Source organism: Emydura macquarii, unplaced genomic scaffold (assembly GCF_026122565.2).
Source record: "Emydura macquarii macquarii isolate MOO-44397 ecotype Brisbane River unplaced genomic scaffold, CSIRO-AGI_Emac_v2 contig_2230, whole genome shotgun sequence".
Classification (NCBI taxonomy): Eukaryota; Metazoa; Chordata; order Testudines; family Chelidae; genus Emydura; species Emydura macquarii.
This window is the reverse complement of record NW_027132367.1, coordinates 1-27,374: the sequence shown is the minus strand read 5'-3', so window position 1 is coordinate 27,374 and position 27,374 is coordinate 1. Positions and strand designations below refer to the sequence as shown.

At 46.0% G+C, this 27,374-nt stretch overlaps 2 protein-coding genes across 2 annotated transcripts; one reads left to right on the top strand and one right to left on the bottom strand.

Moving 5' to 3' along the window:
* Window positions 1-8,381: 8,381 nt before the first annotated feature.
* Window positions 8,382-9,356, top strand: LOC137161018 (olfactory receptor 51G2-like). The gene has a single exon (XM_067560025.1). The coding sequence runs from the start codon at window positions 8,421-8,423 to the stop codon at window positions 9,354-9,356; it is 936 nt and encodes a 311-aa protein (XP_067416126.1). The 5' UTR covers window positions 8,382-8,420.
* Window positions 9,357-23,646: 14,290 nt separating this feature from the next.
* Window positions 23,647-24,582, bottom strand: LOC137161017 (olfactory receptor 51G2-like). The gene has a single exon (XM_067560023.1). It carries the CDS (start codon window positions 24,580-24,582, stop codon window positions 23,647-23,649), a length of 936 nt encoding a protein of 311 aa, XP_067416124.1.
* Window positions 24,583-27,374: the final 2,792 nt, after the last annotated feature.

Below are 27,374 nucleotides of genomic sequence, written 5' to 3'. Positions count from 1 at the left end.
CGGGATGGTTTGTTCCTGCACCCTCAGCATGATTTCTCTAAAATACAGCCAGTTCTCTTGGACTCCTTTCCCCCTCATATGAGCCTCCCTGGGGATCCTGCCCATCAGCTCCCAGAGTGAGTCAAAGTCTGCTTTTCTGAAATCCAGGGTCCGTATCCTGCTGTTCTCCTTTCTTCCTTTTGCCAGGATCCTGAACTCGACCATCTCATGGTCACTGCTGCCCAGGTTACCACCCACTTCTACTTCCCCTGTCAATTCTTCCTGATTAGTGATGCATGATTTCCCTTTACATAAACCATGTTGAACCTCCCCAAGATATCCTGATCCTCTAAGTGTCTGATAATTCTGTTCTTTACTACAGTTTCAACCAATTTGCCTGGTACTGAAGTTGGGCTTCGTGATATGTAATTATCAGGATCGCCTCTGTAGCATTTTTAAAACATTGCCATCACATTAGCTACCCCAAGTCATCTGGTACAAAAGTTCATTTAAATGATAAGTTACATACCACAGTCAGTGATTCTACAATTTTATGCTTCAGTGAAACTTCAGAACTCTTGGGTGAATCCCATGTGGTCCTGTGCCCATGTATTACTGCTTAATTTGCCAATCTCTTGATGACAAGTGCTAGATAAGAGCTAGGTTTGATTAAATCCTGGATGAGAGATCCCTAAGCCTGAGTCTCTTGTCATGACTCCTCCATGTGCATAACATTTATAGAACTATCTTTTAGGACACACAGATAAACCTGTTTTTTCCACACGGATCGTCTTTTAGTTAGGATTTCTCAGGTTAGAGGGGGAACAAATATGTCGTGTTGGTCATCTGGATTTCTGGAGAACTTGAAAAGATTGCAGCCCCTCAGCCCTCATTCAATCGCTTGTCATCAAAGAATAGCCTGGGATATCCTATGCATCTACTAGCTCCTCTATGCTTGGGTTAATAGCTGACTGGTTCCCCTTAATGGCTGTGTTGTCAATTTGTAGCCCTTATCAGTCCTTGGAATAAGCATATGTGATAATCCTTCCCTTGGGTCTCATACTCTAGTACACTGGTTTTCAACCTTTTTTCATTTCCAGATGGCTAAAAAGTTTCAAATGATGGTGTGAATAAAACACATATTCTGCAGAACCCAAGGGGTTCGAGTACCGCAAGTTGAAAACCAGTGGTCTAGGACAGAGTAACCCCAGCCCCTGTTACACTGCTACAACAGGTTAAATATCGGGATATGACCAGTATGGCTAGTCTTAGTTTGGTAGAAGGCTCCTGGAAAACAAGCAGGAAGGGAAACAATAGCTCAGGAAAAGCCACCTCTCACTAAACACTTCAGGGAGGTTAAGAGACAAACTCTGAAATTCAGGCTGTGAAGACCCCATTTCCAGGCTCCAGCCAAGTCACACAGCTTATTCTGCAAGTGCTGGGAGTCTGTCCAGAGGTGGGGCAGCTGGTGCTGAGAAGCTCCTCAGACTGACAGACACACAGACACCGCTGGTGAAGTAAGAAAACTCTCAGCCTGCCTGTGTCCTCATGAGAGTGGCAGGGATTTAGAGACACGAACAGACTGTTGTTTTAAAAGTCTTTTATTCTCTCATGTGATGCTTTATTCCTACAGTTCAGATTAAACAATACTTTGGTTCAGGAAGGCTGGCTGGTCACTCTGTTCACCACAGGTCACAAACTCCCAAAGGAAGAACTATAGGTGCTGAACCAAGTGGGAGCTCCTCGGCAAGCCCAGTTGATCCATCAAAGGCACTGAGCTATGCTCTTAATTACCGTAGCATGCGAGCTCCTCACAATCTTTAACCTATTTACAATACAACACCCTGTGCGGTCAGGAAGTGCTATGTACACCACTGTACAAATTCAGAAATGCACAGAGCCCACGGCCAGACAGCAGTGTTGTGAGGTTCTGGTCTCACAGCCTGTATAGCACCAGCCAGAGAACATCCCCAAAATAATGCCTAGAGCAGAGCTTTTAGAAAAACATCCAGTCTTGATTTAAAAATTGTCAGTGATGGAGAATCTATCTCGACACTTGGTAAATTTTTCTCACTACTCTCAGTGTTCAAAATTTATGCTTTATTTCCAGCTTCCAGCCATTGGATCTTATTATAACTTTCTCTGCTAGTTTGAAGGGCCATTATTAAACCTTTCCTCCTGGTGCAGATATTTACAGCTGTGATCAAGACACCCCTTAACCTCTTTGTTCAGCTAAATAGATGGAGCACCTTGACTCTATCACTATAAGGTTGGTTTCTGATCTTTTCATCATTCTTGTGGCTCTTCTCTGACCCCTCTCCAATTTATCAACATCTTTCTTGAATTGTATACGCCGAAACTGGACAGAATATTCCAGCGGCGGCTGCACCAGTGCCAAACACCAAGATAAAATAACCTCTCTATGCCTCATCAAGATTCCCTGGCTTGTACATCCCGCATCACATTAGCTTTTTTTGGCAACAACATCTCACTGGGGGCCCTGTTCAGCTGATTTTTCACTGCAACCCCCGGATCTTTTTCAGATTCAGTTCTTCCCAGTTTAGAGTCCCTCAACCTGCATTCATTGATCCTAGATGTATAACTTTACTTTTAGCCATACTAAAATCCATGTTACGCAGGCACAGAGTGATGGACTGAGTTGCCTGAGATCAGACAAGAAGGCTGTGGAGAGCATGGAAACGAAGCCATTTCGTCATTACCAACCATTCTCCTAGTAAGACAGGATCTCCTTTGCCCTGACCATCCCTGGAGCCCTTCTCTGCACATAAGCCAGTCTGAATTCATGTTTCTTGAATATCAGTGACCAGAGTTGTACACTTCTCCCTGTGTTACCTGATACATTCTAGGAGCTCTTTTGCCTTGTTCTCAGCGTCATCATATTGGTGACTCACTAGTACACTCAGCTCTTTCTCCTCGTCTGTCGTTTCCAACTAACCATGGCAATATAAACAGAGATGCACGGAGTAGAAATAGGGAGGTGATTTTACTTCAGTAGGTGGCACTGGTGAGACCAACGCTGGAATTCTGCATTTGGGTCCAGGTGCCCAAAAATTAGTTTTAAAAAAATGGAAAAACTGGAGAGGATGCCGAAAGAGCCAGAAAAATGATTGAAGAACTCGAGAAAATGCCTTACAGTGAGAGTCCTCAAGAGCTGAACCTGCTTAGCTTCTCCAAAGGAAGACTGAGCACTGACTTGACTACAGTGAACAAGAACCTACACAGGGACATAATTCAAAGTCCTAAAAGGCTCTTTAATTTAGCAGGAAAAGGTATAACAAGAACTGGTGACTGTAAACTGAAGGCACGCAACTTACATGTGGATATTAGTCACACATTTTTCACAGTGACGGTGATTAACCAGTGGAACAAACTCCCAAGCGAGGTGGTGAAATCTCCTGATACTTCCAAATGAAGACTGGATGCCTTCCTGGAAGATATGCTTTAGAATTGAACACAAGTTAAGCTTTAGTCAAACCCAAATCATTAGGCTCATTACAGGAGTGAATGGGTGAATATTCTGCATTCTGTGATACACAGGAGGTCAGACTAGATGATAAAATGGCCCTTATGGTCTTAACTTCTATGAATTGTTCTCTTGAGTGCATTGTTATCTTGGATGCCACTTTTAAAAGTTGCTCCTCTGAATGCTTAAAGGCACTCAACAAGAAGATACTCTGGCCAAGAAGAATCGGGGTTCTCACAGTAAAACCGGGACATATGGTCTCGTTACCCCCTGAACCAGATATTTTCCTGTCTTGGGGTGGAATCTCACAATTGTCCACCTCTTTGGGCTGGGTACAATGCCTCATCTAACACAAATGCTAATCACAATGCAGGTCAAACTCGACTCCTGAGTCTCTTCCCTTTGGGTGCTTGTGACCAGAGCTCTACAGTCACCACCATTCTCTTTTCAACATGTTGGTTTATTAGCAAACAGTACAAAGCAATAGAGAAAATGGTTTCAAAATAATGAAGCAGCTGTGACATGTCTGCACTCATCAATCTCACGCATCACTACAGGTAACTAGACAGGATTTGCTCTGGAGATACAGGAACAGAACTGACCCATGGGAAGACAAGAAGCGCTTGGGAGCCAGCCTGGTTTCCCTGTGTCTCTGAGAGAGCACCTTCCCATTTGTTTGACCCTTTCTTGGGGAAGCAGCTTTTCTCAAAGCCTCCCTGTGTGAGCATGGGCCCAGTCACCATCGTGCTCAGCTCTGTCTGTGTGACAGTCCCAAGGGGTGAAGCTGAACTTTGCCCTGAGACTGCTTTCTCCCACGCAGGCCATCTCAGATGACGCCCTCATGGCTGTTGCTCCATGGTTTGGCAGTTAGACCCACTCAGCACCAATGGCTTGAGAACACCAGTCTGGTGTGTGGCCTGAAACCCTTGGCTTCCCCATGACACTCGAACCCTCCCCTCAGAGATCCAGCACCTAAACCGCACTGTGGGGAGCAGATCAACAGTCAACCCAAGCACCCCACATCTGCCCTAGACACAGGGTCTCTTAGCCTCTGCCCCACCTCTTCCATTATCCAGGAGCCCCCCCTCTCCCCGCCCTCCTTGCTGGGGTCTGGGTTGGTTCAGGCTCGCCGCAGCTTTCCTGGCTGCTCCCCAGCTGGCCCCCGCGGTAGCTCAGTCCCTTCCCCCCAGTCTGAGCGAGGGCAGCCGTCCTTCCCCTGATGCTGTGACCATGTTCTGAGAGAAGAGGCAGCCGGCCCTGCTCCCACGGCTCCTGTGGGTGGCAGGGAGTGAGGGGAGCCAGGCCTTGCCCTACACTACAAGGCCCCGGTTCAGGCCCTTAAAGAAGCAGTAGGCTGGGATTTCCCAAAGCATGAACTATTCCCCAGCCTCGACCATCTTCCTCTCTCCCCGTAGCTGGCTCTGCCTGGCCTCGGTCATCTCCTAAAGTCCCAGGAAATTTAAGAGGTTGACTGATCCCACTGGCTTCCACAGCTGGTGCCGCTCTCATCAATCACGCAGCAGCCAGACTGCTCAGGAAGGGCCAGGATTGCACCTGAAAAACTGTAGCTTTTCTCATGGTCTCTGGGTGTTTAACTAGAGATGGGACAGTGACAGGTCATGGACAATGGGACAAAACATGCATGTTACTTCTCTGAACTGACTGTATCCACAGCAATTCTGAGGTCTGAGCTGAGGGTTGCTCCGTGATGCCACCAAACTGGACAGCAGCACAAGCCCTGTCGCAGGCTCTATTCCTGCAATCCAGGCTGTCAGCGCTGTGCGTACGGCTCAGAGGAGTCACAGGGCTCCCTCGAGGGTGGCCAAGTGGTACCGATGATGCTGATATAACTATAATCTCGCTGTAATGTAGTGTGGTGGCATCACCGAGCATCCCCTGTAATTGGGCTTCCTGCAGTTTGCCATTGGTCGTGACGGGGTTAAAGCTGGCACACACTGAACTAATCAACTGAGGGTCCCAGGTGACCAAGTGGCCCCCAAGGAAATGGGCAAACATGCTTCATAAGGACAGTTGCAGCCTGTCTGAGGAGACACTGCCTGCTGCCTGTGCAAGCTCTCCGCTGACTCCTTCTCCGTTCGGGTGCAAATCTCTGCTGGCAGATGCTCCCCTTCTCGCTGGCATTGGGTACGTTGCCAGGTTTCTCTGTCTTTAAATCTTTCAAATGCCAAGGGAAGGGTAAAGGCTGCCAGCTGTTGAGATAGGCAGATGTTCTGTGTAGCGGCAGCTGACTCTGCTGGGCTGTGGGTGTGAGTCAGTGACAGGGCTGGAGAGCAGGCAGCACTAGGGAGCTGGGGGACCCTTCCCTCCATGTGTCCATGGTCCATGGAGGATGATTCCAGTTGCACAGAAAACCCAGATTCAAAGGGAGCTCTGAGTGTGAATACCCCGATGCCCTGAGTCAGGATTTCTCAATGGGTCCCATTTCCAGAGGTGGCGTGTGCTCTGGGACTGAGAAGAGCCAATGCAATATCAGTGAGTAGTTTCCAAACCACCTCAGATTTATTTCCTCCTGGAAATATAATGAGCAAATCCATTTTCAAACATATTTTCTCTGGCTTGATTCTGAACGCAGGAATTGAGAGCTCTGTTCCTCTGTGATAAAATGTCATATAAGGTAATTGAATTGTTCTGTTTCCTGACTGGATGAGCGCTTCAGCAGTTCTGCTCAGTAAGACAGCCCATAGTTTTAGGGCTACCTGCATTTCTGTCCCCTCTCTTGTCTCAGAGTGCCAGATGTCAGCCTCGTCCCTTTCCCTCTCCTGGGCTGGAATCCCACCATTCTCCCACCCTCAGACTGGGCTCTAGGCTGCAGCAAACTATGGGTCAATTGGGCTTGAATACTCTTGCATTTCACTTTGAAATTGACTTCCCTGAAATCTCCTTTGTAGCACTGTAACAGGTGCTGGGATTACTCTATACTAGACCTGTGGTTTTCAACCTGTGGTCCATGCATTCCAAGAGGTTTTCAGATTATCTGTTAGATTTCCAAAGCTATTCACACCTGCATTTGAAATTTGGTAGGGGTCTGGAAATGAAAATATTTGAAAACCACTGTGACAGCCCAGGGAATGAATAGGCTGATCTCAAAGCCTGTACCACTCCGGATAAAGGCTGCAGATTGACAGCACAAAACCTGAGGAGAACCTGTCAGCTACTAACTCAAGGATAGAGGAGTGACTAGCTGCAAAGGATTCCCCAGAGTTTTGTTTCCTGACACGCAATTGAATGAGGGCAAAGAGGCTGCAACCTCGTCAACTTCTACAAAAATCCAGATGACACATGCTACGTTTTTGGTCCCCCTCTAGCCTGAGAAATCATCTCTGAAAGATTCCCAGAGTTGTTGGAATCTGTGCAGGAAGGAGCAGGGGTTACTTTATTACTTAATGACTTTAGCGGTAGAAAGTATTTCAGAGGTATTCCAAATACCCTTTGCAATGGGTTTGTGCTATTAACTCTTTGTTCAGTGAGCAATTGTATGATACTGTCTCCTGCTAACTGACCAGAAGCTGTTTCTAGCACTTACATTCAGAATCGTTCACACAATAACTCTGCAGCACTTGTGCCAGACTTTCCAAAAAGTCATGAGACACCAGAACAGCTGTCTGTGTTTCAGTGAAGCATAGACATGAGGTGAAGGAAAACAGATTATAATAGTGGCCGTAAGTAATTTACACCCATCACCTGTTACACGAGTGTGGCTGAAGTAACTTGCAACTCAACTGGATATTAGTGGTAAACTAGTGTTTGCATTATTCACGACATCAGTCCCTCTCCCATGCCGCTGAAGTAACTGTCTGTGTTAGCTTGTAACTAGCCAAATATCTACAGAACCCCATTCACTGGGAGATTATGGGGATCCTGAGGCTAAAGAGAAGCTTGTAGGATGATCGACCTCTCTGGATCTAATCAAGACTGGACAGGCAGAGCAGTCAGCTTCTCCTGCAGGGATTGTTGCTGGAGACTTTGTTAAATGAAAGTTAATAGAGGCCGATTCAGATCAAATCTACACATGTAAATCTGGTGTGACTTTGTTCCTTTCAATGTTCCTGAACTCAGAACCTAGCCCTAAGAAATTATCTCATGACCGGGAAAGAGGCAGTGCTGTAATATGGGTTCTCAGGAGGGGAGAAAATAAATAAAACATATGAGTCAATGAAACACATTTATAAATAACATAAATGGAAGAGAGAAAAATATAAGGATCATCTTCACTATGCATGTCCATTGTGTATAAACATGATACAATGGGCCCCACTCAGAAGTGGAAGGCCAGAGAGGATGTTTGTAGGAAGATCAGAATTGCCAAATCACACAGTGCTGAAAGAGGCTACGAAACTCATAGCCACAAGATATCAATGGGGTCAAATCAGTAGTAGGATTCAAAGAGGGAATGGATGTTTATATGGGGAAACAGAAAATTCAATTACAGTAGTGGGGATTTTTTTTTTAAATGTTTGGGAGTTATTGGACATATTTTATGGTGTAAATCAGGAAGTTTGTCAGGAGGAATCTTTCCCTGGGAGTAGGTTATCTCACAGCTGTCTACTGCAGGGTTTTTCTACCTTCCTCTGGAGCGTCTGGCACTGGGCACTGGATCCTGGGCTAGATGGACTATAGGTCTGATGCTGTCTGGTAATGCCTATCATCCTATCGGTCATGACTGTCTTCCATACCGGGTCAGACCAATGGTCTAGCTAGCCCTGTATCCTCTCTTCTGACATTCACAAATGGCAGGTGATTCATTGGGAATGAGTAGAACATATAATCAGGAAGTGTAAATCTAAGGCTATGTTTTTGCTGATCTTTCTTGAGTTTCTAGAAGTCTCTAGACTTGCACTGAGAGCAGAATTATGTCTCGTTCAATATCATCTAATGTCCTGTTACTTTTCCTTTCAGAAAGTAAAGTTCAAAACTCCTTGGGCCTGCACAGTCCATCATGTCAGCTGTCAATGACACCAAATTCCAATCTGCAGTGTTCCTTCTCACCGGAATACCTGGGCAGGAAAACATCCATGTCTGGATTTCTATCCCCTTCTGCTTAATGTATGTTATTTCCATATTAGGAAATTCAGTCATTCTGTTCATTATAAAAACAGAGCCGACCCTCCATGAGCCCATGTACATTTTCCTTTCCATGTTGGCCATCACAGACCTTGGCATATTGATATCCACCCTACCAACCGTACTGAGCATATTCTGGTTTAACTTTAGGGAGATCAGCTTCGATGCCTGTTTTGTCCAGCTCTTCTTCATCCACTCGCTTACGTTCACTGAATCCTCCATGCTCTTGTCTATGGCCTTTGACCGCTTTGTTGCAATCTGTAACCCGCTGAGATATGATTCCATATTAACACCACCCAGAGTAGCCAAGATGGGACTGGGGTCTCTCCTAAGAGGCGTGGGCATTGTATTTCCCGTCCCCATTCTCCTGAAACAGTACCGATACTGTCATGCCAATGTCCTCTCCCATTCCTATTGCCTGAAGCAGGAAGTCATGACGATGGCTTGTTCAGATATCAGAGCCCACAGCATCTACAGCTTCTTTGTAACACTCGCGTCACTGGGGTTGGACATCCTGCTCATCCTCCTATCTTATGTAATGATCCTCAAAACAGTTCTGAGCATTGCGTCCCATGCGGAGCGCCTCAAGGCCCTGCACACTTGCATCTCCCATGTCTGTGTCGTCCTGCTTTTCTACACCCCAGAGATTGGCTTGTCTGTGATACACAGATTCGTGAAGAACTTTTCTCCCTTGGTTCAGACTGTCATGGGTGACGTCTATTTGCTGGTCCCGCCTTTGATGAACCCAATTGTGTACAGTGTGAAAACCAAAGCCATTCGTGCGAGGATAATCAGGGTGTTCGTCAAGTGAAGGGCCAGTTCATCACACAGCTCCAACACTGATAACGTGGGAGATGAAAATCATGAGAAACCTTTTCCATCCTAGCCACTTCCAGAGGACATGAGAGGACATGAGCTACTGATCCACATCACCTGCTGCTAAGGAAGGACAGCACACAGGGGGAATGGGAGCGAGGCAGGCAACAGTATTTACAAAGACTCTGTGTTTATGTAGTGCCAGGGGATGGGTGGGATGTTATCACATAAAGAGCTGTATCAGTGTCAGCTCAGACCTCAGAATTGCTGTGGATACAGTCAGTACAGAGAAGGAACGTGGATGTTTTGTCCCATTGTCCATGATCTGTCACTGTCCCGTTTCTGGTTCAACACCCAGGGGCCATGAGAAAAGCTGCAGAGCTGTTTTGCAGTCACAGCCCTGGCCCTTCCTGAGCACTCTGGCTGCTTCGTGATCCATGTGAGTAGCACTAATTGTGAGATGGGCTATTCCAGGGGCATGACTGCCCCCACTTCCCCTGCGCCCTCACCCAGGCATCTATGACTGAGTTGTGTGAGAGACAGGAGTAAAGCAGGAGCCTTAAGAGAAACCATTCAGGCAACCCCCAACCCCATGGAAGGCTCTACACAAAGAACCCCTCAACCCAGCGTACTGCCCCAAACAGAGCAGAATTGCATGTGTGAGTGAGGGTCGCACACACAAGAGAAACCCTAAGATCAGGTTTGTCAGGCTTCCAAATAACAACAGCCCTGACATTTGGCTCTCAGAGGCCACAGCCTCACCACAGCCTCCTGTGACAGCTGGCCTTTGGGAATCCCAGTGACTCCAGCCCCTGGGTGTCTGGTCAGATATGGAGCGCTCGGGGGTGACTGTTGATCTGCTCCCCACAGTGAGGTTTAGGGGCTGGATCTCTGAGAGGAGGGTTAGAGTGTCACGGGGAAGCCAAGGGTTTCAGGCCATGCACCAGACTGGTGATCTCAAGCCATTGGAGCTGAATGGGTCTAAAAGCCAAACAATGGAGCAACGGCCACAGGGGCATCATCTTAGATGTCCTGGCTGGGAGAAAGCAGCCACATGGTAAAGGTCAGCTTCACCCCTTGGACAGAGCTGAGCACGATGGTGACTGGGCCCAGGCTCACACAGTGACGCTTTGAAAAAAGGCTGCTTCCTCAAGAAAGGGGCAAACAAATGGAATGGTGCTCTCTCAGATACACAGAGAAACCAGGGTGGGTCCCACAAGCTCCTTCACTTCCCTTGGGCTGGTTCTGTTCCTGTATGTCCAGAGCAAAGCCTGTCTAACTTAGCCTGCAGTGACTGTTGTGATGATACTGAACCACTATGCAGTATTGCAATGGACATGTTTGGTGAGCTTGAGTGCTAGAGGATTCTGGGAGCAGGGCCCCTTAGCACTAGACAGTGGAAAATCACTGAAAAGGCCAAACTCGCACTTGGCACTGACATAAGCCCTGCATGTTTGTCCCAGCCCTATGTACACAGCTGTGCTGATGTGGAAGACCAGTGGTGATTGTCAGCCAATGGCCAGTTCGCCTAGTGTGTACACGTGGAGGTGGGTAATGGTCAATCTGGGACTAAGTGACCTGGGTCAGCTGAACCTGTAGAGCAACATGACGTCAGGTGCCTGGGTGAGTAGTTAATGAAAAGGTGAATATCATCCCATCCCTTTGGTTCTCTTCCAAATTATGGACTATTTATTATTATGTTAGATAATATGCTAGCAAAGCATATTGTGCACAGCTTGGGGACATGTGACTATTTTGGAGAAAGGGTGTAATATTAGGAATATCACATGTCATGTATGTATACACATGTATATATTCAAAGAGGCTGCTGGACAAAGAGGGACTTTAGGATCAGAGGGCCTTGGGGTAACCAAGACCCAACTACGAGGGTCTCAGAAAATAGAGCAAGGACCTGAATGGACAAGGAAAGCAGAAATAAATAGTCTTCACCTAGATGTTGTATCTATGCCTGCTTTGTTAGCTAATCAGGATACAATGTGGGGCAGCAGAGTTCCTGAGGGTTTATGCTTTGGGGAATTGAGGCTTATTAAGGATAGTTTAGTCTGGCCTCAGTATATCAGAGGCTGCAGAATTCACCCATTTTTACCTCTATTGAGCCCATTGGCTGCTGTTTGATGAAAGCCTAACTTGTGTTCATTTGTAAAGCACATCTTCCAGGAAGGCATCCAGACTTGATTTGGAGATATCAGGAGAAGTCACCATTTCCCTTTTGAGTTTTTTCCTCTGGTTAATCATCCAAAAATGTGCGACTAATTTCCAAATTTATTTTCCAGTCACTGGTTCTTCAGTTACCTTTCCCTGCTAGATTAAAGAGCCCTTTAGGACACGATATTTTGTCCCTGTGAAGGTGCTTGAATGCGGTAATCAAGTCAGCGCTCAGTCTTCCTTTGGATAAGATATGCATGTTCGGCTCCTGATGGCTGCCCCAGTTAAGCATTTTCTCCAGCCCCTCAAAAACATTTGTTGCTCTTTCTGCACCGTCTCCAATCTTTCAAAATCCTTTACAAAAATTGGAGGCACTGGAATTGGATGCAGTATTCCAGCACTGGTTTCACCAACGCCCTCTTCAGAAGTGAAATCACCTTCCTACTTCTACTCACTACACCTCTGTTCATACAGCTCAGGGTAAGTTGGAAACAACAGAGGAGAAGAAAGAGCTGGGTGTGTTAGTCAGTGCCAGGATGACTGTGAGCCACCAATGTGATGCGGCTGTGAACAAGGCAAATGAGCTCCTAGAATGCATCAGATGAGACAGGGAAGTATTAATATAATGATACAAGGCACACGTGAGCCCTGCTGTGGAAAACTCTATGAAAATTTGTTCACTGATATTCAAGAAAGATGAATTCAGACTGGCCCAAGTTGCCCTCCGCTGGACTCTCTCTAACTTCTCCACATCCTTGTTGTAGTGGGGGGCCCAAAACTGGGGGCCCAAATGCAGCCTCACCAATGCCGAATAGAAGGGAATGATTACTTCCCGTGATCTGCTGGCAATGCTCCTACTAATGCAGCCCAATATGCTATTAGCCTTCTTGGCAACCAGGGCACACTGCTGACCCAAATCCAGCTTCTTATCCACTGTTACCCCCAGGTCCTTTTCTGCAGAACTGCTGCCTAGCTCATCGGTCCCCCGTCTGTAGCTGTGCATGGGATTCTTCCGTCCTAGGTGCAGGACTCTGCACTTGTCCTTGTTGAACCTCATCAGATTTTTTTGGCCCAATCCTCCAGTTTGTTTAGGTCCTTCTGTATCCTATCCCTATCTTCCAGGGTATCTACCACTCCCCCCAGCTTAGTGTCAACTGCAAACTTGCTGAGGGTGCAATCTACCCCATCCTCCAGATCATTGATGAAGATGTTGAACAAAACTGGCCCCAGGACCGACCCCTGGGGCACTCCTCTTGTGACCGGCTGCCAGCTAGACATGGAGCCATTGATCACTACTCGTTGAGCCCTATGCTCTAGCCAGTTCTCTATCCATGTTATTACAATGAGCCAGAGAGCAACAGAGTGAAGCCTTATCGTTGTTTAAGGCAGTAATACACCAACAGAGAGCAGAAGCTAAGAAACCTCCTACCATTTATGTCCCATGGAAGCAGAAGGTCGCAGAATTCAGAAGCTTCCCAACTAGACCAGAAAATATTACAGTAGAGGAATGGATCAAGTCTGAAAAGGCGGCTATGCTGTACTATGAGTACCTGAAGGAGATCATGTGGACTTCACTGTGGAACACCTTAAGGGCCAAGCCAAGGCCACAGTAAATTTCATGGCACAGGCAGACAAAGCAGATGTCAAAAAAGTGTATGAACTCCTCCTAGAAGTGTCTGGAGACAAGGTACCTATAGGAACCCGACTAAAGGAGTTCTTTGAGAGAAAACAGAAGCCTGGTGAAACTGTCCAGGCATACGCATATGATCTCTAGGATAAAATGAACAAGGTGGAGCAGCGAGACCCTCGACGAGTCCCAGCCCCAGGTATGGTTCTGAAAGAACAGTTAGTGCTAGGGCTCTGAGATGACTCCCTCTGCCAGGAAATGAAAAGGAGGTTTAAGGAAGAGCCTGGTAAGAAGTTCCATGAACTAATGCAGACTGCTATTACATTGTCTGAAGAAGAGGAAGTTCTGGTGGAAGAGACAACCAAGTATGACACCCATACACGAAGTGGGGGCCTAGTGGATGCAACTACTGGGGAAAAGGCCCTGCCCCAAACACAGTTAACACTAGAAAGTTTAAGTGAAGCAGTCCAGAAACTGACAATCCAGTAGGGGGAGATGCTGAAAGTGATGACCGAGGTGATGAAAGGAAAGAGCCCTGCTAGCATACCAAAGCGTCCCAAGGCCTCAGGGCCCCGAAGATCCACATATTAGCTGGGAATGTCTACTGAGAAAGAGACCAGGGCTCCAGGAGACTGAAACCCAAGGGCACCAGGAGCAAGTAGCCCACTGCCAGGGGAAGGTTGGATGGGGACAGAAGGGTTTCTATGGCTGTCCCTAGTAAAAGGGCAGAGTGCCAGCAGTCAGGAGGAAGCCCCTGATGATGCTAGTGTGTTCAGTGACTTCTGTGGTCGAGCATTTGGAGACTGCTTGACAGTGGAGATAACCATAGCAGGTGTGAGGACCCACTGCTTGATAGACACTGGCTCCGAAGTCACCACTATCTCCGAATCCTACTTCCAAAGCTACCTAAAGGAGAGAGATCTGACCATGCACAATACTCGATTTGTACAGTTGATGGCAGCTAATGGACTAACCATCCCTGCTGTGGGGTGTCTTGAAGCTGACATAGGGCACATGGGTCAATTGATTCCCGGGAAATGTATCTTTATCCTCTAGGACACAGCTTCAGAAAAGACTTAAATGGAGAATAGGATCCTGGGAATTCTTGGGATGAATATTATCAGAGAGCTGAAAGAATTACTAATGATAGGGGAAGGGACCCGGGAGATGAACTGTCATGGGCAACCTAAAAAGGATGCTACAGTGAAGCGGAGTGGAGAGACAGGGCTGTTTCCCAGGTTCCATGGGACAAATTGGCTATGTAAAGGTGGCAGGGAGACAGAAGGTGGTTATACCTCCCTTGGGTGAGAAGATTATTGATGGACACTGCTGGCATTAGCAAGTACATTTGCAACCAAGAACCCATTAGGGAGACTGGCCCGAAGTGTGGGTTCAACAATCACTTGGTACCCGGCAAAGTGCCAGTTAGGTTGTTAAACTCAAGTGAGAAGACCATAAAATTGTGTCCCCGGACCAGAGTGGCAGAGGTACACTGACCTGAAGGAGTGGTTCCCCCTGTGAGGGTGGCTTTGGAAGAAGATTGGGATGAGCTGTGGGTGACAAAAGTAGAAAAGAGAGTACAGTCCATATCACCACAAGTGGCACCCAATGGGGAGCTACCTATTCCAGTTCAAGTGGACCTCCAGAGCTTAACCCCTACACAAGCTAGTCATTTGCAGACACTACTGGAGAAACATCACCACCAGGGTGACACATCAAATACCCACTGGAGATGCTGTCCCAATAAAGCAGAGACAATAAAGCAGAGGATCTCCCCACGAGTGTTCCAGGAGGTAAAAAGACATATCCAAGACCTAGTGGCCCAAGGTGTCCTGAAAGAAAGTCACAGCCCCTGGGCATCACCTGCAGCGATCGTAATAAAAAACCATGGTAGGGTGCGATTCTGTTGTGACTACAGGAAACTGAATGAGGTGACGTGCAAGGATGCCTATTTGCTACCCCGTGTGGAAGAGTCACTGGATGCTTGAAGGAACATGGGTTGAAGCTGAAGCCAAGCAACTGTTTCCTCCTACCTGAAAAAGTCAAATTCTTGGGCCACGTGATTTTGAAGGATGGAATCCAGGTAGATGAGGAGAAGACCCAGGTGCTGGAAAATTGGCCAGTCCCCAAGAACACCAAGCAAGTGCGGCAGGCTCTCGGCTTCATGAGCTATTACAGACAATTCGTTCCAAAGTTTGTGCACATTGTTGCCCCCCTATATGGACTAGTGAGCCAACTGGCTCAGAGGAAAGGAAAAGACCAATGCTTTGTATAGGATGATGCCTGTCACGCAGCTTTTGATGAGTTAAGACACCAGCTAATGTCACCACCTGTACTCGTATACCCCGACTTTAGCCTGCCATTTATATTGACAACTGATGGAATCCTGCAAGGCCTGGGAGCAGTGCTCAGCCAGAGACAAGAGCGGGCTGAACGTGTGATCGCATATACGAGCCAAGGGCTGAGAAGGTCAGAAAGAAACAACAAAAACTACAGTGCATTTAAATTAGAATTGCTGGCCTTGAAATGGGCTGTCACCAAAAAAATTAAGGATTATTTAGTGTACTCTAAGTTCACGGTGATCTCAGACCACAATCCACTCTGATACCTTGCAACGACTAACTTAGGTGCAGTTGAACTCCGGTGGGTAGTCCAACTTGCTGAATTCACTTTTGAAGTACAGTATAAACCTGGAAAGCAGAATGTCAGTTCAGACACCTTGTCTAGATTGTCCCTAGAGGAGGAACTAGAAGAAGGCAGAGATATGGAGAAAGATTTCCTTGTCATTCCTGCAGACGTTGTGCAGACCTGTCTGTGGCTAGAGCATCCAAGGCCTGAGGATGACGTGCCGGTACAGGATGCAGTACAAAACCTGGTAAAAAGGGATAGCACGATAATCTCAGGGTACTCATGGGAGAAGAGTCAAACTCTGCAACGGGAAGGTGACATTGGACCTGTTTTAGCAGCAGTCACGAGCTGAACAAAACCAGCCCAAGCATTTAGGGTCAGATACCCCAGTCTAAGAAGCTGTCCAGACAGTGGGAATGACTTAGATTACACCACGGAGTGCTGTTCCGGTTGACATACCATCCCCGAGATGGTGAAAAAGTATGGCAGTTAGTGGTGCCTGTTACACTATGCCAGGAAGTTTATGAAGCCAGGCATGATCATGAGGGGCATTTTGGAGACAGGAACACTCTTGAGGTGATGAGGAGAAACTACTACTGGCCCACGATGAGTAGCGACGTGCAATTGTGGATCCGTCAGTGCAAATGGTGTGCCCTAGCCAAGGATGTGTTTCCCCCCACCCGAGCCCCTTTGACTTGTACTAATGTGACTGCCCCAATGGAGGTCTTAGCCATGAACTACACATGACTAGAGAGATCTTCAGAGGGGTATGAGAACATATTGGTTCTCACGGACATGTTTACCCGATTGACTGTTGCAGTTCCAGCTAAAAACCAGATGGTGCGGAAAACGGCTGAAGCCCTCATAAAACACTGGTTTGTGTACTATAGTTGTCCAGCACGGATACATTCGGACCAGGGAAGGAATTTTGAATCTGAGGTGATATCAGAATTGTGCAAACTGTATGGTATAGCCAAAAGCCGAACAACACCCTATCACCTACAAGGAAACACTCAGTGCGAAAGGTTTAACCATACGATGCATGACATGCTAAGAACACTGCCACCTGAAGAGAAGAGAGCCTGACAGGAACATCTCCCTGAGCTGGTGTTGGCTTATAACAGCCACATTCATTCGTCTACCGGTTATGCTTTTTATCTCATGTTCGTGAGAGATCCCGGGTTGCCATTGCATATTCTGGGCAGAGAGGGCCATGAGGAGGATGAGGTGACTAATTTGGATGACTGGGTCAAAGGTCACCATAACAGACTGAAGACTGCCTGTGAAGTTGCTCTAGGTACAGCTAAACACACAGCCCAAAGTAGGAAAAGGACAGCATTGGGTTAAATGAAAACACGCTTCTCGTCTTTTCTTATTTTTGTATTTGATGTTCGGTTGCTGTCTGTGTAATAAATTGTATCGCTTTGAACTTAATGCAATGATCAGTGGGTCAGGAAAGCGCCCGGTGCAGGGTTAGTGCCCGCAGTTGGGACACCCTAGCCCCTGCCCTAAGTGACCAGAGCAAAATTTGGGGGTTGAACCCCAGGAATCCAGGGCCCAGACTTGTCGGGGTTACAGGGATCCCACCACACAGGAGAGTGGGCGGGGAGCCCTCGAGGACAGGCCAGCCTCTGGGTAAAGGGTGTGGGAGCAAGGACTCAGATCCTGTTGCTAGCCAACTCCACCGGCGTATTGTGTGAGACAGGAAAGTTCCCCACAATAGCGGGCCCATTCCCCTGCTTAGACTTGCTGAGTCCATGCTGACTGCTCCTGATCACCTCAAAAATGTTTCCTTGAGGACCTGCTCCATGATTTTTCCAGGGATTGAGGCTAAGCTGATTGGTCTGTAGTTCCTCAGATCCTCCTTCTTCTCTTTCTTGAAGATGGGCACTATATTTGCCTTTTCCGATCAGCCAGGACCTCCCCCAATAGCCACTAGTGTTCAAAAATAATGTCCATGGACTTGTGCAAGTCCAGCTTACCTATATAGTCCTGAACCTGTTCCTTCAGTGCAGAGGGCTGCTCACCTCCTCACTATTATGTGCTGCCCAGTGCAGTAGTTTGGGAGCTGACCTTGTCTGTGAAGACACAGGCAAAAAAAGCATTGAGTACCTCAGCTTTTTCCACATCATCTCTCCAGGTTGCCTCCCCCATTCAGTTAGGGGCCCACACGTTTCCTGACCTGCTTCTTGTTACTAACAGAGCTGTAGGAACCCTTTTTTGTTGCCCTTCACGTCCCTTCCTAGCAGCAACTCCAACTGTGATTTGGCTTTCCTGATTTTCCCCCTGCATGTTCGAGCAGGATCTTTATACTCCTCTCTAGTCGTCTGTCTAAGCTTCCACTTCTCATAAGCTTCCTTTTTGTGCTAAAGCTCATGTAAGTTTTCTTCGTTAAGTTAAGCCCTATTTACTATTTTTTCTGCACATGCAGATGGTTTCTTCCTGCACCCTCATAAAGGTTTCTTTAAAATACAGTCATCTCCCTTGGACTCCTTTTCCCCCTCAGATTGGCCTTCCAGGGGATCCTGCCCATCAACTCTCTGAGGGAGTCAAAGTCTGGTTTTCTAAAGTTCAGGGTCCATATTCTTCTGTTTTCCTTTCTTCCTTTTGTCAGCAGCACCATGGCAACTGAATATAATTTCAATGAAAAATTATCAGTTTTATATGAACCCCCCCAAAATGGATGAAAAAGAAACATTTTACTATGGGTCAAAAATTTTCATGGGGGGAATATCCTCTATTTTCCAGCCTAGCTCTACCTCAAACCGTGAGCCTCTGTCACTCGTGTTACTGGACCCCTAGGTCTCAGCACCAGCCCCCTCTACTGATCAGCCCTGGGACCTCTGCTGGAAGGGCTATGCTGGCTCTGTGGAAGAGGAAGCCCATGGAAATGGCCTGTCTGTGGCAACTCATCCATCCATGGAACAATCTAAGAACACAAGAATGGCCGTATTGGCTGAGACCAATGGTCCATGGAGCCCAATGTCCTGTCTGCCGACAGTGGCTGGTGCCAGATGCTTCAGAGGAAGTGAACAGAACAGGTCAATTTAGCAATTTAGCAGGTCCATCCCCTGTCACCTAGACCCAGCTTCGGGCAGTCAAAGGTTTAGAGACACCCGGAGCATGGGGCTGCCTCCGTGACCAGCTTGACTGATAGCCATCAATGGACCTGTCCTCCGTGGGCCTGTGTAATTCTTTTCTGGGCCCAGTTATATTTTTGACCTTCACAACATTCCCTGGGAACGAGTTCCACAGGCTGCCTGCCTGTTGTGTGAAAAAGATCTTCCTTTTTCTTTTTAAACCTGCTGCCTATTAATTTCATTGGCTGACCCCTGGCTCTTGTTTTATGAGAAGAGGTAAATAACACTTTGTCAGTCACTTTCTCCACACCAGTCATGATTATATAGATGTCTATCACAACCTATTAATAAGCCTAGTCTTATTAATCTCTCCTTATATGGAAGCTGTTCCATCCCCCTAATCATTTTTGTTACCCTTCACTGTACTATTTAAAAGTCAAATATATCTTTTTTGAGATGGGCGACCAGAACTGCATGCAGTATTCAAGAAGTGGGCAAACCATGGGCTTATACAGTAGCATTATGATGTTTTCTGTTTTATTATCTATCCTTTTCCTAATGGTTCTTAACATTCTATTAACATTTTTACGGCTGCTGTACATTGATTGGATGCTTTCAGAGAACTATCCATAGAGATTCCAAGATCTCTTTCTGGAGTGGTAACAGCTAATTTAAACCCTATTATTTTATATGTGTAGTTGAGATTATGTTTTCCAATGTGCATTCCTTAACAGTTATCAACACTGAATTTCATCTGCTATTTTGTTGTCTAGTCACCCAGTTTTGTGAAATCCCTTTGTAATGCTTCACAGTCAGCTGTCGGCTTAACTCTCTTGAGTAATTTTTATCATCTGAAAATTTTGCCACCTCACTGTTTACCTCATTTTCCTGATCACTTATAAATGTGTTGAACAGTATTGGTCCCATTACAGACCCCTGAGGGACACCACTGTTTACCCCTCTCAATTCTGAAAACTGGGTATTTATTCCTACTCTTTGTTTCCTATTTTTTAACCAGTTACTGATCCACAAAATGAACTTTTCTGTTATCCCATGACAGCTTACGAGTGCTTGGTGAGGAAGCTTGTCAAAGGATCTCTTAAAATCTAAATACAATATATCCACTGGATCACACTTGTCCATCTGTTTGTTGACCCCCTCAAAGAATTCTAATAGATTGGTGAGGTATGATTTCACTGTACAGAAATCATGTTGACTCTTCCCTAACAAATCATGTTCATCTATGTGTCTGATAATTCTTTATTTTAGTTTCAATCAATTTGCCTGGTACAGAAGCTTTCTGACCTATAATTGCTGGGATCGCCTCTGGAACCTTCTTTAAAAATTGTTGTCAAACTAGCTATCCCCAAGTCATCTGGAACAGAAGCTGATTTAAATAATAAGTTACATTACAAAGTTAGCAGTTCCACAATTTCATGTTTGCATACCTTCAGAACTCTTGGGTGAATCCCATCTGGTCCTGTGCTCACATATTACTGTTTAATTAATCAATCTCCTGATGACAAGTGCTCTAGAGAGAACTACTGTATGAGAGCTAGTGTTTATTATTAAGACCTGGGTGAAGGATCCCTGTATAGCCAACTGCTGGGTCCCATCCCACACCAGGCCCATCATGCTTGTGCATGGCTTTGGTGCTACTAAATGCACCAGATACCAGATCCAAGTGCCTAGTTTAGCCTGAAAGTTCCCAGGGATGATTTTCTACTTCGGATGCTTCTCATCCCCAGCCACACTCTCGGACCAGAAAGAGACTGAATAATAATAATAATAATAATAATTAATAATAAATTCTGCTCTAAACCCAGAACCCAGGACAATCGAGTGAGCTTGATCTTAACATATTTTATTTAAAATAGGCATAATGAATAGGTGGAGATCCTCGCCACCAGCTGCTGTTGTTTAGGAGATTAGGAGGATTCAATAAAAGGACTGGACGTTTTACATCTGACAAGAACACGCACAGCTGTGCGCAACAGGAGCACAAAAAGTAGAAGAGTTTTGATCTCTTTTATTTAGTGGTCATTACCTTCTTCTCCTGTCCTATGGTTGGGAAAAGGAAGGAGGGTCTTGTGGCTAAGGCAGAGCACCAGGAATAAGGCAACTCACAGTCACTTCTGAGCTGAGCTCTTGCACAGACTCCCTGTGTTACCTTTGACCTTGACTTGCAGAGCAGTGTCCAAACCACAGACCCAACTTGTGAGCGGGACTGGCTGGATGCTCTGCTGCAGGCAGTTGGAATGGGAGAGGATGTTGGCTTTATAGTACTGTTTCAGGAGAATAGGGAGTTGCAAATTTAGAAACACCCCTCTTAGCAGAGATACCAGTCCCATCTTGGCTATTTTTGGCAGGGTTAAGATGGAAGCATATCTGTGAGGATGACAGATCGCAACAAAGTGTTCAAAGGCCATGCACAAGAGCAGAGTGGATTCAGTGAATGTAAGCGCGTGGATGAACAACAGCTGGGCAAAACAGGCATCGTGGCTGATTTCCCTTGAGTTAAACCAGAATATGACCAGAGTTGTCGTCATGATCAATATGCCAAGGTCTGGGACTGACAACATGGAAAGGAAAATGTACGTGGGCACATGGAAGATTGGATTCGATTTTATAATTAACAGAATGACTGAATTTCCTAATATTGGAGTAACATATATTAAAGAGAAGGGGATACAAATCCAGACATGGATGTATTCCTGCCCAAATAGTCCAGTGAGAAAGAACATGGCATGTTGGAATTTCATATCATTGACAGCTGACATAATGCACTAGGCGTGTCCAAGGAGTTTTGAATGTTACTTCCTGAAAAGAAAAATAACAGGAGAATAGATTATATTTCATGAGACATCATTCTGCTCTCAGAGCATGAATTCTAGGAGCCCAACTACAGAAGATCAGCAAAAACTATCTTGGATTTACACCACCAATAAGAAGACAGGCATTGCCAGACTTGATCGGACCCATAGTTCATCTAGCCCAGGATCCAGTGCCCAGTACCAGATGCTTCTGAGGAAGGTAGAGGAAGACCTGCAATAGAGAGCTGTGAGATAGCCTGCTCCCAGAGAAAGTTTCCTACTGAACAACAAAATAAAGACAATGGATTTCAAGAAAGCAGACTTTAGCAAACTCAGGGAATTAGTAGGTAAGATCCCATTGTTAAGTAAGTCAAAGAGAAAACACAACTGAAGACAGCTGGAAGTTTTTCAAAGAGACATTATTAAGGGCACAAGAGCAAACTATCCCATTGCGTAAGAAAGATAGGAAGTATGACAAGAGACCACCCTGGCTTAACCAGGAGATCTTAAGTGATCTAAAAGTCAAAAAAGAGTCCTACAAAAAGTGGAAAGTAGGTCAAATTACAAAGGATGAATATAAACAAATAACACAAGTATGCAGCGACAAAATTAGAAAGGCCGAGGCACAAAACGAGATTAAACTAGCTAGAGACATAAAGGGTAAGAAGAAAACATTCTACAAATAAATTAGAAGCAAAAGGAAGACCAAGGACAGGATAGGTCCGTTACTCAATCAGGGGAAAAACAGTAACCGAAAAGGCAGAAATGGCAGGGGTGCTAAATGACTTCTTCATTTTGGTTTTCACCAAGAAGGTTAGTGCAATTGGACATCTAACATAGTGAATGCCAGTGAAAATGAGGTAGGATCAGAAGCTAAAGTAGGAAAAGAACAAGTGAAAAATTACTTAGACAAGCTAAATGTCCTCAAGTCACCAAGGCTTGATGAAATGCGTCTTAGAATACTCAAGGAGATGACTGAGGAGATATCTGAGCCATTAGCAATTATCTTTGAAAAGTCTTGGGAGAAGAGCCAGGCCTCAGTCAGCTCCTAAAGTCCCAGGAACATTAAAGGGCTAAACTGTGGAGCAGAGGTTGAATCTCCCTCAAAGGGAAGAATCCCCGACACACCCCCTCTAATGACCACTGAATGGCTGGGCTGGTCTAGGAGCTGGCTGTGCATCTGATGTGAAGGTGAGGCCCGATTCCACCCCCTTCCATGGCTGGGGCAGCACAACTGAAAGGGACAGGAAGGGAATCTGGATCTGAGTCTCTTGTCAGACTCTTGTGTGTGTTACCCTCACTCACCCACACAGCTCTGCTCTGATTGGGGAAAGGACGCTGGGTTAGGGGTGCTTTGTGTAGAGCCATCCATGGGGCTGGAGGGCTGCCTGAATAGCTTCTCTTAAAGGTCCTGCTTTACTCCTGTCTCTCATATGACTCAGTCACAGGTGCCTGGGTGGGGGTGCATGGGAAGGGTAGGGGGGCCATGATCCTGGAATAGACCCGCTCATAGTTGGTGCTGCTCACATGGATCATGCAGCAGCCAGAGTGATCAGGAAGGGCGAAGACTGTGACTGCAAAACAGCTCTGCAGCTTTTCTCATGGCCCCTGAGTGTTAAACCAGAAACGGGACAGTGACAGTTCATGGACAATGGGACTAAACATCCACCTTCCTTCTCTGTATTGACTGTATCCACAGCAATTCTGAGGTCTGAGCTGACACTGATACAGCTCTTTATGTGATAACATCCCACCCATCCCCTGGCTCTACATAAACACAGAGTCTTTGTAAATAATGCTGTCTGCCTTGCTCCCATTCCCCCAGTGCACTGTCCTTCCTTAGCAGCAGGTGATGTGGATCAGTAGCTCATGTCCTCTCAAGTCCTCTGGAAGTCTCTAGGATGGAAAAGGTGGCTAATGATTTTCATCTCCCCCGTCATCAGCCCTGGAGCCTGGTGATGAACTGACCCTTCACTTGACGAACACCCTGATTATCCTCGCACGAATGGCTTTGGTTTTCACGCTGTATACGATTGGGTTCATCAGAGGCGGGACCAACAAATAGACGTTACCCATGATAGTCTGAACCAAGGGAGAAAAGTTTTTCACGAATCTGTGTATCACAGACAAGCCAAGCACTGGCATGTAGAAGAGCAGGACGATGCAGACATGGGAGACGCAGGTGTTCAGGGCCTTGAGACGCTTTGCATGAGATGCAATGCTCAGCACTGTTTTGAGGATCATCATATAAGATAGGAGGATGAGCAAGGCGTCCAACCCCAGTGAAGCGAGTGATACAAAGAAGCTGTAGATGCTGTGGGCTCTGATATCCGAACAAGCCATCTTCATGACTTCCTGGTTCAGGCAGTAGGAATGGGAGAGGACATTGTCATGACAGTATTGGTACTGTTTCAGGAGAATGGGGACGGGGAATACAATGACCACCGCTCTTAGGAGAGACCCCAGTCCCATCTTGGCTACTCTGGGCGGGGTTAAGATGGAATCATATCTCAGCGGGTTACAGATCGCGACAACGCGGTCAAAGGCCATCGACAAGAGCACGGAGGATTCAGTGAATGTAAGTGAGTGGATGAAGAACAGCTGAGCAAAACAGGCATCGAAGCTGATCTCCCTAGAGTTAAACCAGAATATGCCCAGTATGGTTGGTAGGGTGGATATCGATATGCCAAGGTCTGTGACGGCCAACATGGAAAGGAAAATGTACATGGGCTCATGGAGGTTCGGATCTGTTTTTATAATGAACAGAATGAATGAATTTCCTAATATGGAAGTAACATACATTAAGCAGAAGAGGATAGAAATCCAGACATGGATGTTTTCCTGCCCAGGTATTCCAGTGAGAAGGAACACTGCAGATTGGAATTTGGTGTCATTGACAGTTGACATGATGGACTGTGCAGGCCCGAGGAGTTTTGAACTTTATTTTCTGAAAGGAAAAGAAACAGGAGACTAGATGATATTGAACGAGACATGATTCTGCTCTCAGTGCAAGTCTAGAGACTTCTAGGGGCTCAAGGAAGATCAACAAAAACATAGCCTTGAATTTACAGTTTAGGATGATATGTTCTATTCATTCCCATTGAATCACCTGCCATTGTTAAACTTTGTTAGAGAGGATACAGGGCTATCTAGACCATTGGTCTGACCCTGTAGGGAAGATAGGCATGACCAATAGGAAAATAGGCATTACCAAACCGCATCAGACCTATAGTCTGTATTGCCCAGTATCCAGTACCCAGTGCCAGATGCTTCCGAGGAAGGTAGAAAAAGCCCTGGAATAGACAGCTGTGAGATAACCTACTCCCAGGGAAAATTTCCTCCTGACATAAACTTCCTGATTTACACCATAAAAAATGTCTAATAGCACTCCCAAACCTTTTTTAAAATAAATCCCCACTACTGTAATTGTAATTCCCCATATAAACATCCATTCCATCTTTGAATCCGACTACAAACTTGACCCCATTGATATCTTGTGGCTATGAGTTCCGTAGCCTCATTCAGCACTGTGTGATTTTGTTATTCTCACTTTTCCACAAACACCTTCTCTGGCTCTCCACTTCTGAGTATGCCCCATTGTGTCATGTTTATACACAAGGGACATGCATAGTGAAAATGATCATTATATTTTTCTGTCTTCCATTTATGCTATTTCAAAACGTGTTTCATTGATTCATATATTTTATTTATTTTCTCCACTCCCGAGGACCCAATTACGCAACTGCCTTTTCCAGGACATGAGATAATAACTTAGGGCCAGGTTCTGATTTCAGGAAACTTGAATGGAACAACATCACACCAGATTTACATGCATAAATTCAAACAGGACCGGGCTCCATTAACTTTCATTTAAGAAATACTCCAGCAACAATCCTTGCAGTAGAAGCTGACTGCTCTGCCTGACCAGTGTTGATTAGATCCAGAGAGGTCGATAATCCTACAAGCTTCTCTTTAGCCTCACAGGACCCCCATAATCCTCCAGTGAAAGGGTTCTGTAGATATTTGGCAAGTTACAAGCTAACACAGACTCTTACTTCAGCAGGGGAGGGACTGATGTCCCAAACAGTGAATAGTGCAAACACTAGTTTTGCACTAAAATACAGTAGAGTTGCAAGTTACTTCAGCCACGCTCGTGTAACAGTTGATGGGTGTAAATTACTTACGGCCACTATTATAATCTGTTCTCCTTCACCTCGTGTCTATGCTTCACTGAAACACAGACAGCTGTTCTGGTGTTTCATGACTTTTTGGAAGTCTGACACAAATGGAGCAGAGTTATTGTGTGAGCGATTCTGAATGTACGTGCCAGAAACAGCTTCTGGTCAGTTAGCAGGAGACAATATCATACAACTGCTCACTGAACAAAGAGTTAATAGCAGAAACCCATTGCAAAGAGTATTTGGAATACCTCTGAAATACTTTCTACAGTTAAAGTCATTAAGTAGTAAAGTTACCCTTGCTCCTTCCTGCACAGATTCCAACACGTCTGTGCCTGACTTTATATAGACATGCATGGAATGACAGTTTGGTTTGTAACAATTGTCTGAAAATGAAATGTTCTGGTATAACATTTATACATCTATTCAGTTCCACACACATGTAAACCCATTATTTCCCCTCTGATCTTCTTTCAGAGTGATTTCTCAGGTTAGCAGGGGACCAAAAATGTACTGTATGTCATCTGGATATTTTTAGAAGTTGAAGAGGTTGCAGCCTTGTTCTCATTCAATCTCTTGTCAGGAAACAAAACTCTGGGAATCCTTTGCAGCTAGTAACTCCTATATCCTTGAGTTAGTAGCTGACAGGTTCTCCTCAGGTTCTGTGCTGTCAATCTGTAGCCTTTATCCCAAGTGTTATAGGCTTTGGGATCAGCCTACACAATCTTCATTCCCTGGCTCTCACTCTATAGTACACTGGTTTTCATTTTCATTTCCAGATCCCTACCAAATTTCAAATGCAGGTGTGAATACCTTTCGAAATCTAACAGATAGTCTGCAAACCTCTAGGGATCCATGGACCACAGGTTGAAAACCACTGGTCTAGGACAGAGTAACCCCAGCACCTGTTACAGTGCTACAAAGGAGATTTCAGGGAAGTCAATTTCAAAGTGAAATGCAAGAGTATTCAAGCCCTATAGACCCACAGTTTGCTGCAGCCCAGGGCCCAGTCTGAGCGTGGGAGAATGGTGGGATTCCAGCCCAGGAGAAGGAAAGGGACGAGGCTGACATCTGGCACTCTGAGACAAGAGAGGGGACAGAAATGCAGGTAGCCCTAAAACTATGGGCGGTCTTACTGAGCAGAACTGCTGAAGCGCTCATCCAGTCAGGAAACAGAACAATTCAATTGCCTTATATGACATTTTATCACAGAGGAACAGAGCAAACTGCAAGAAGCGCAAACACAGTGGATGCTCGGTGATGCCACCACACTACATTGCAGCGAGATTACAGTTATATCAGCATCATCGGCACCACTTGGCCGCCCTCGAGGGAGCCCTGTGACTTCTCCGAGCCGTACACACAGCGCTGACAGCCTGGATTGCAGGAATAGAGCCTGCGGCAGGGCTTGTGCTGCTGTCCAGTTTGGTGGCATCACCGAGTATCCCTTGGGATTCGGCTTCCTGCAGTGCTATAGTGGGGATTTGAGGAAAATGGGTTTAAAAATGTGATGCATGAGTA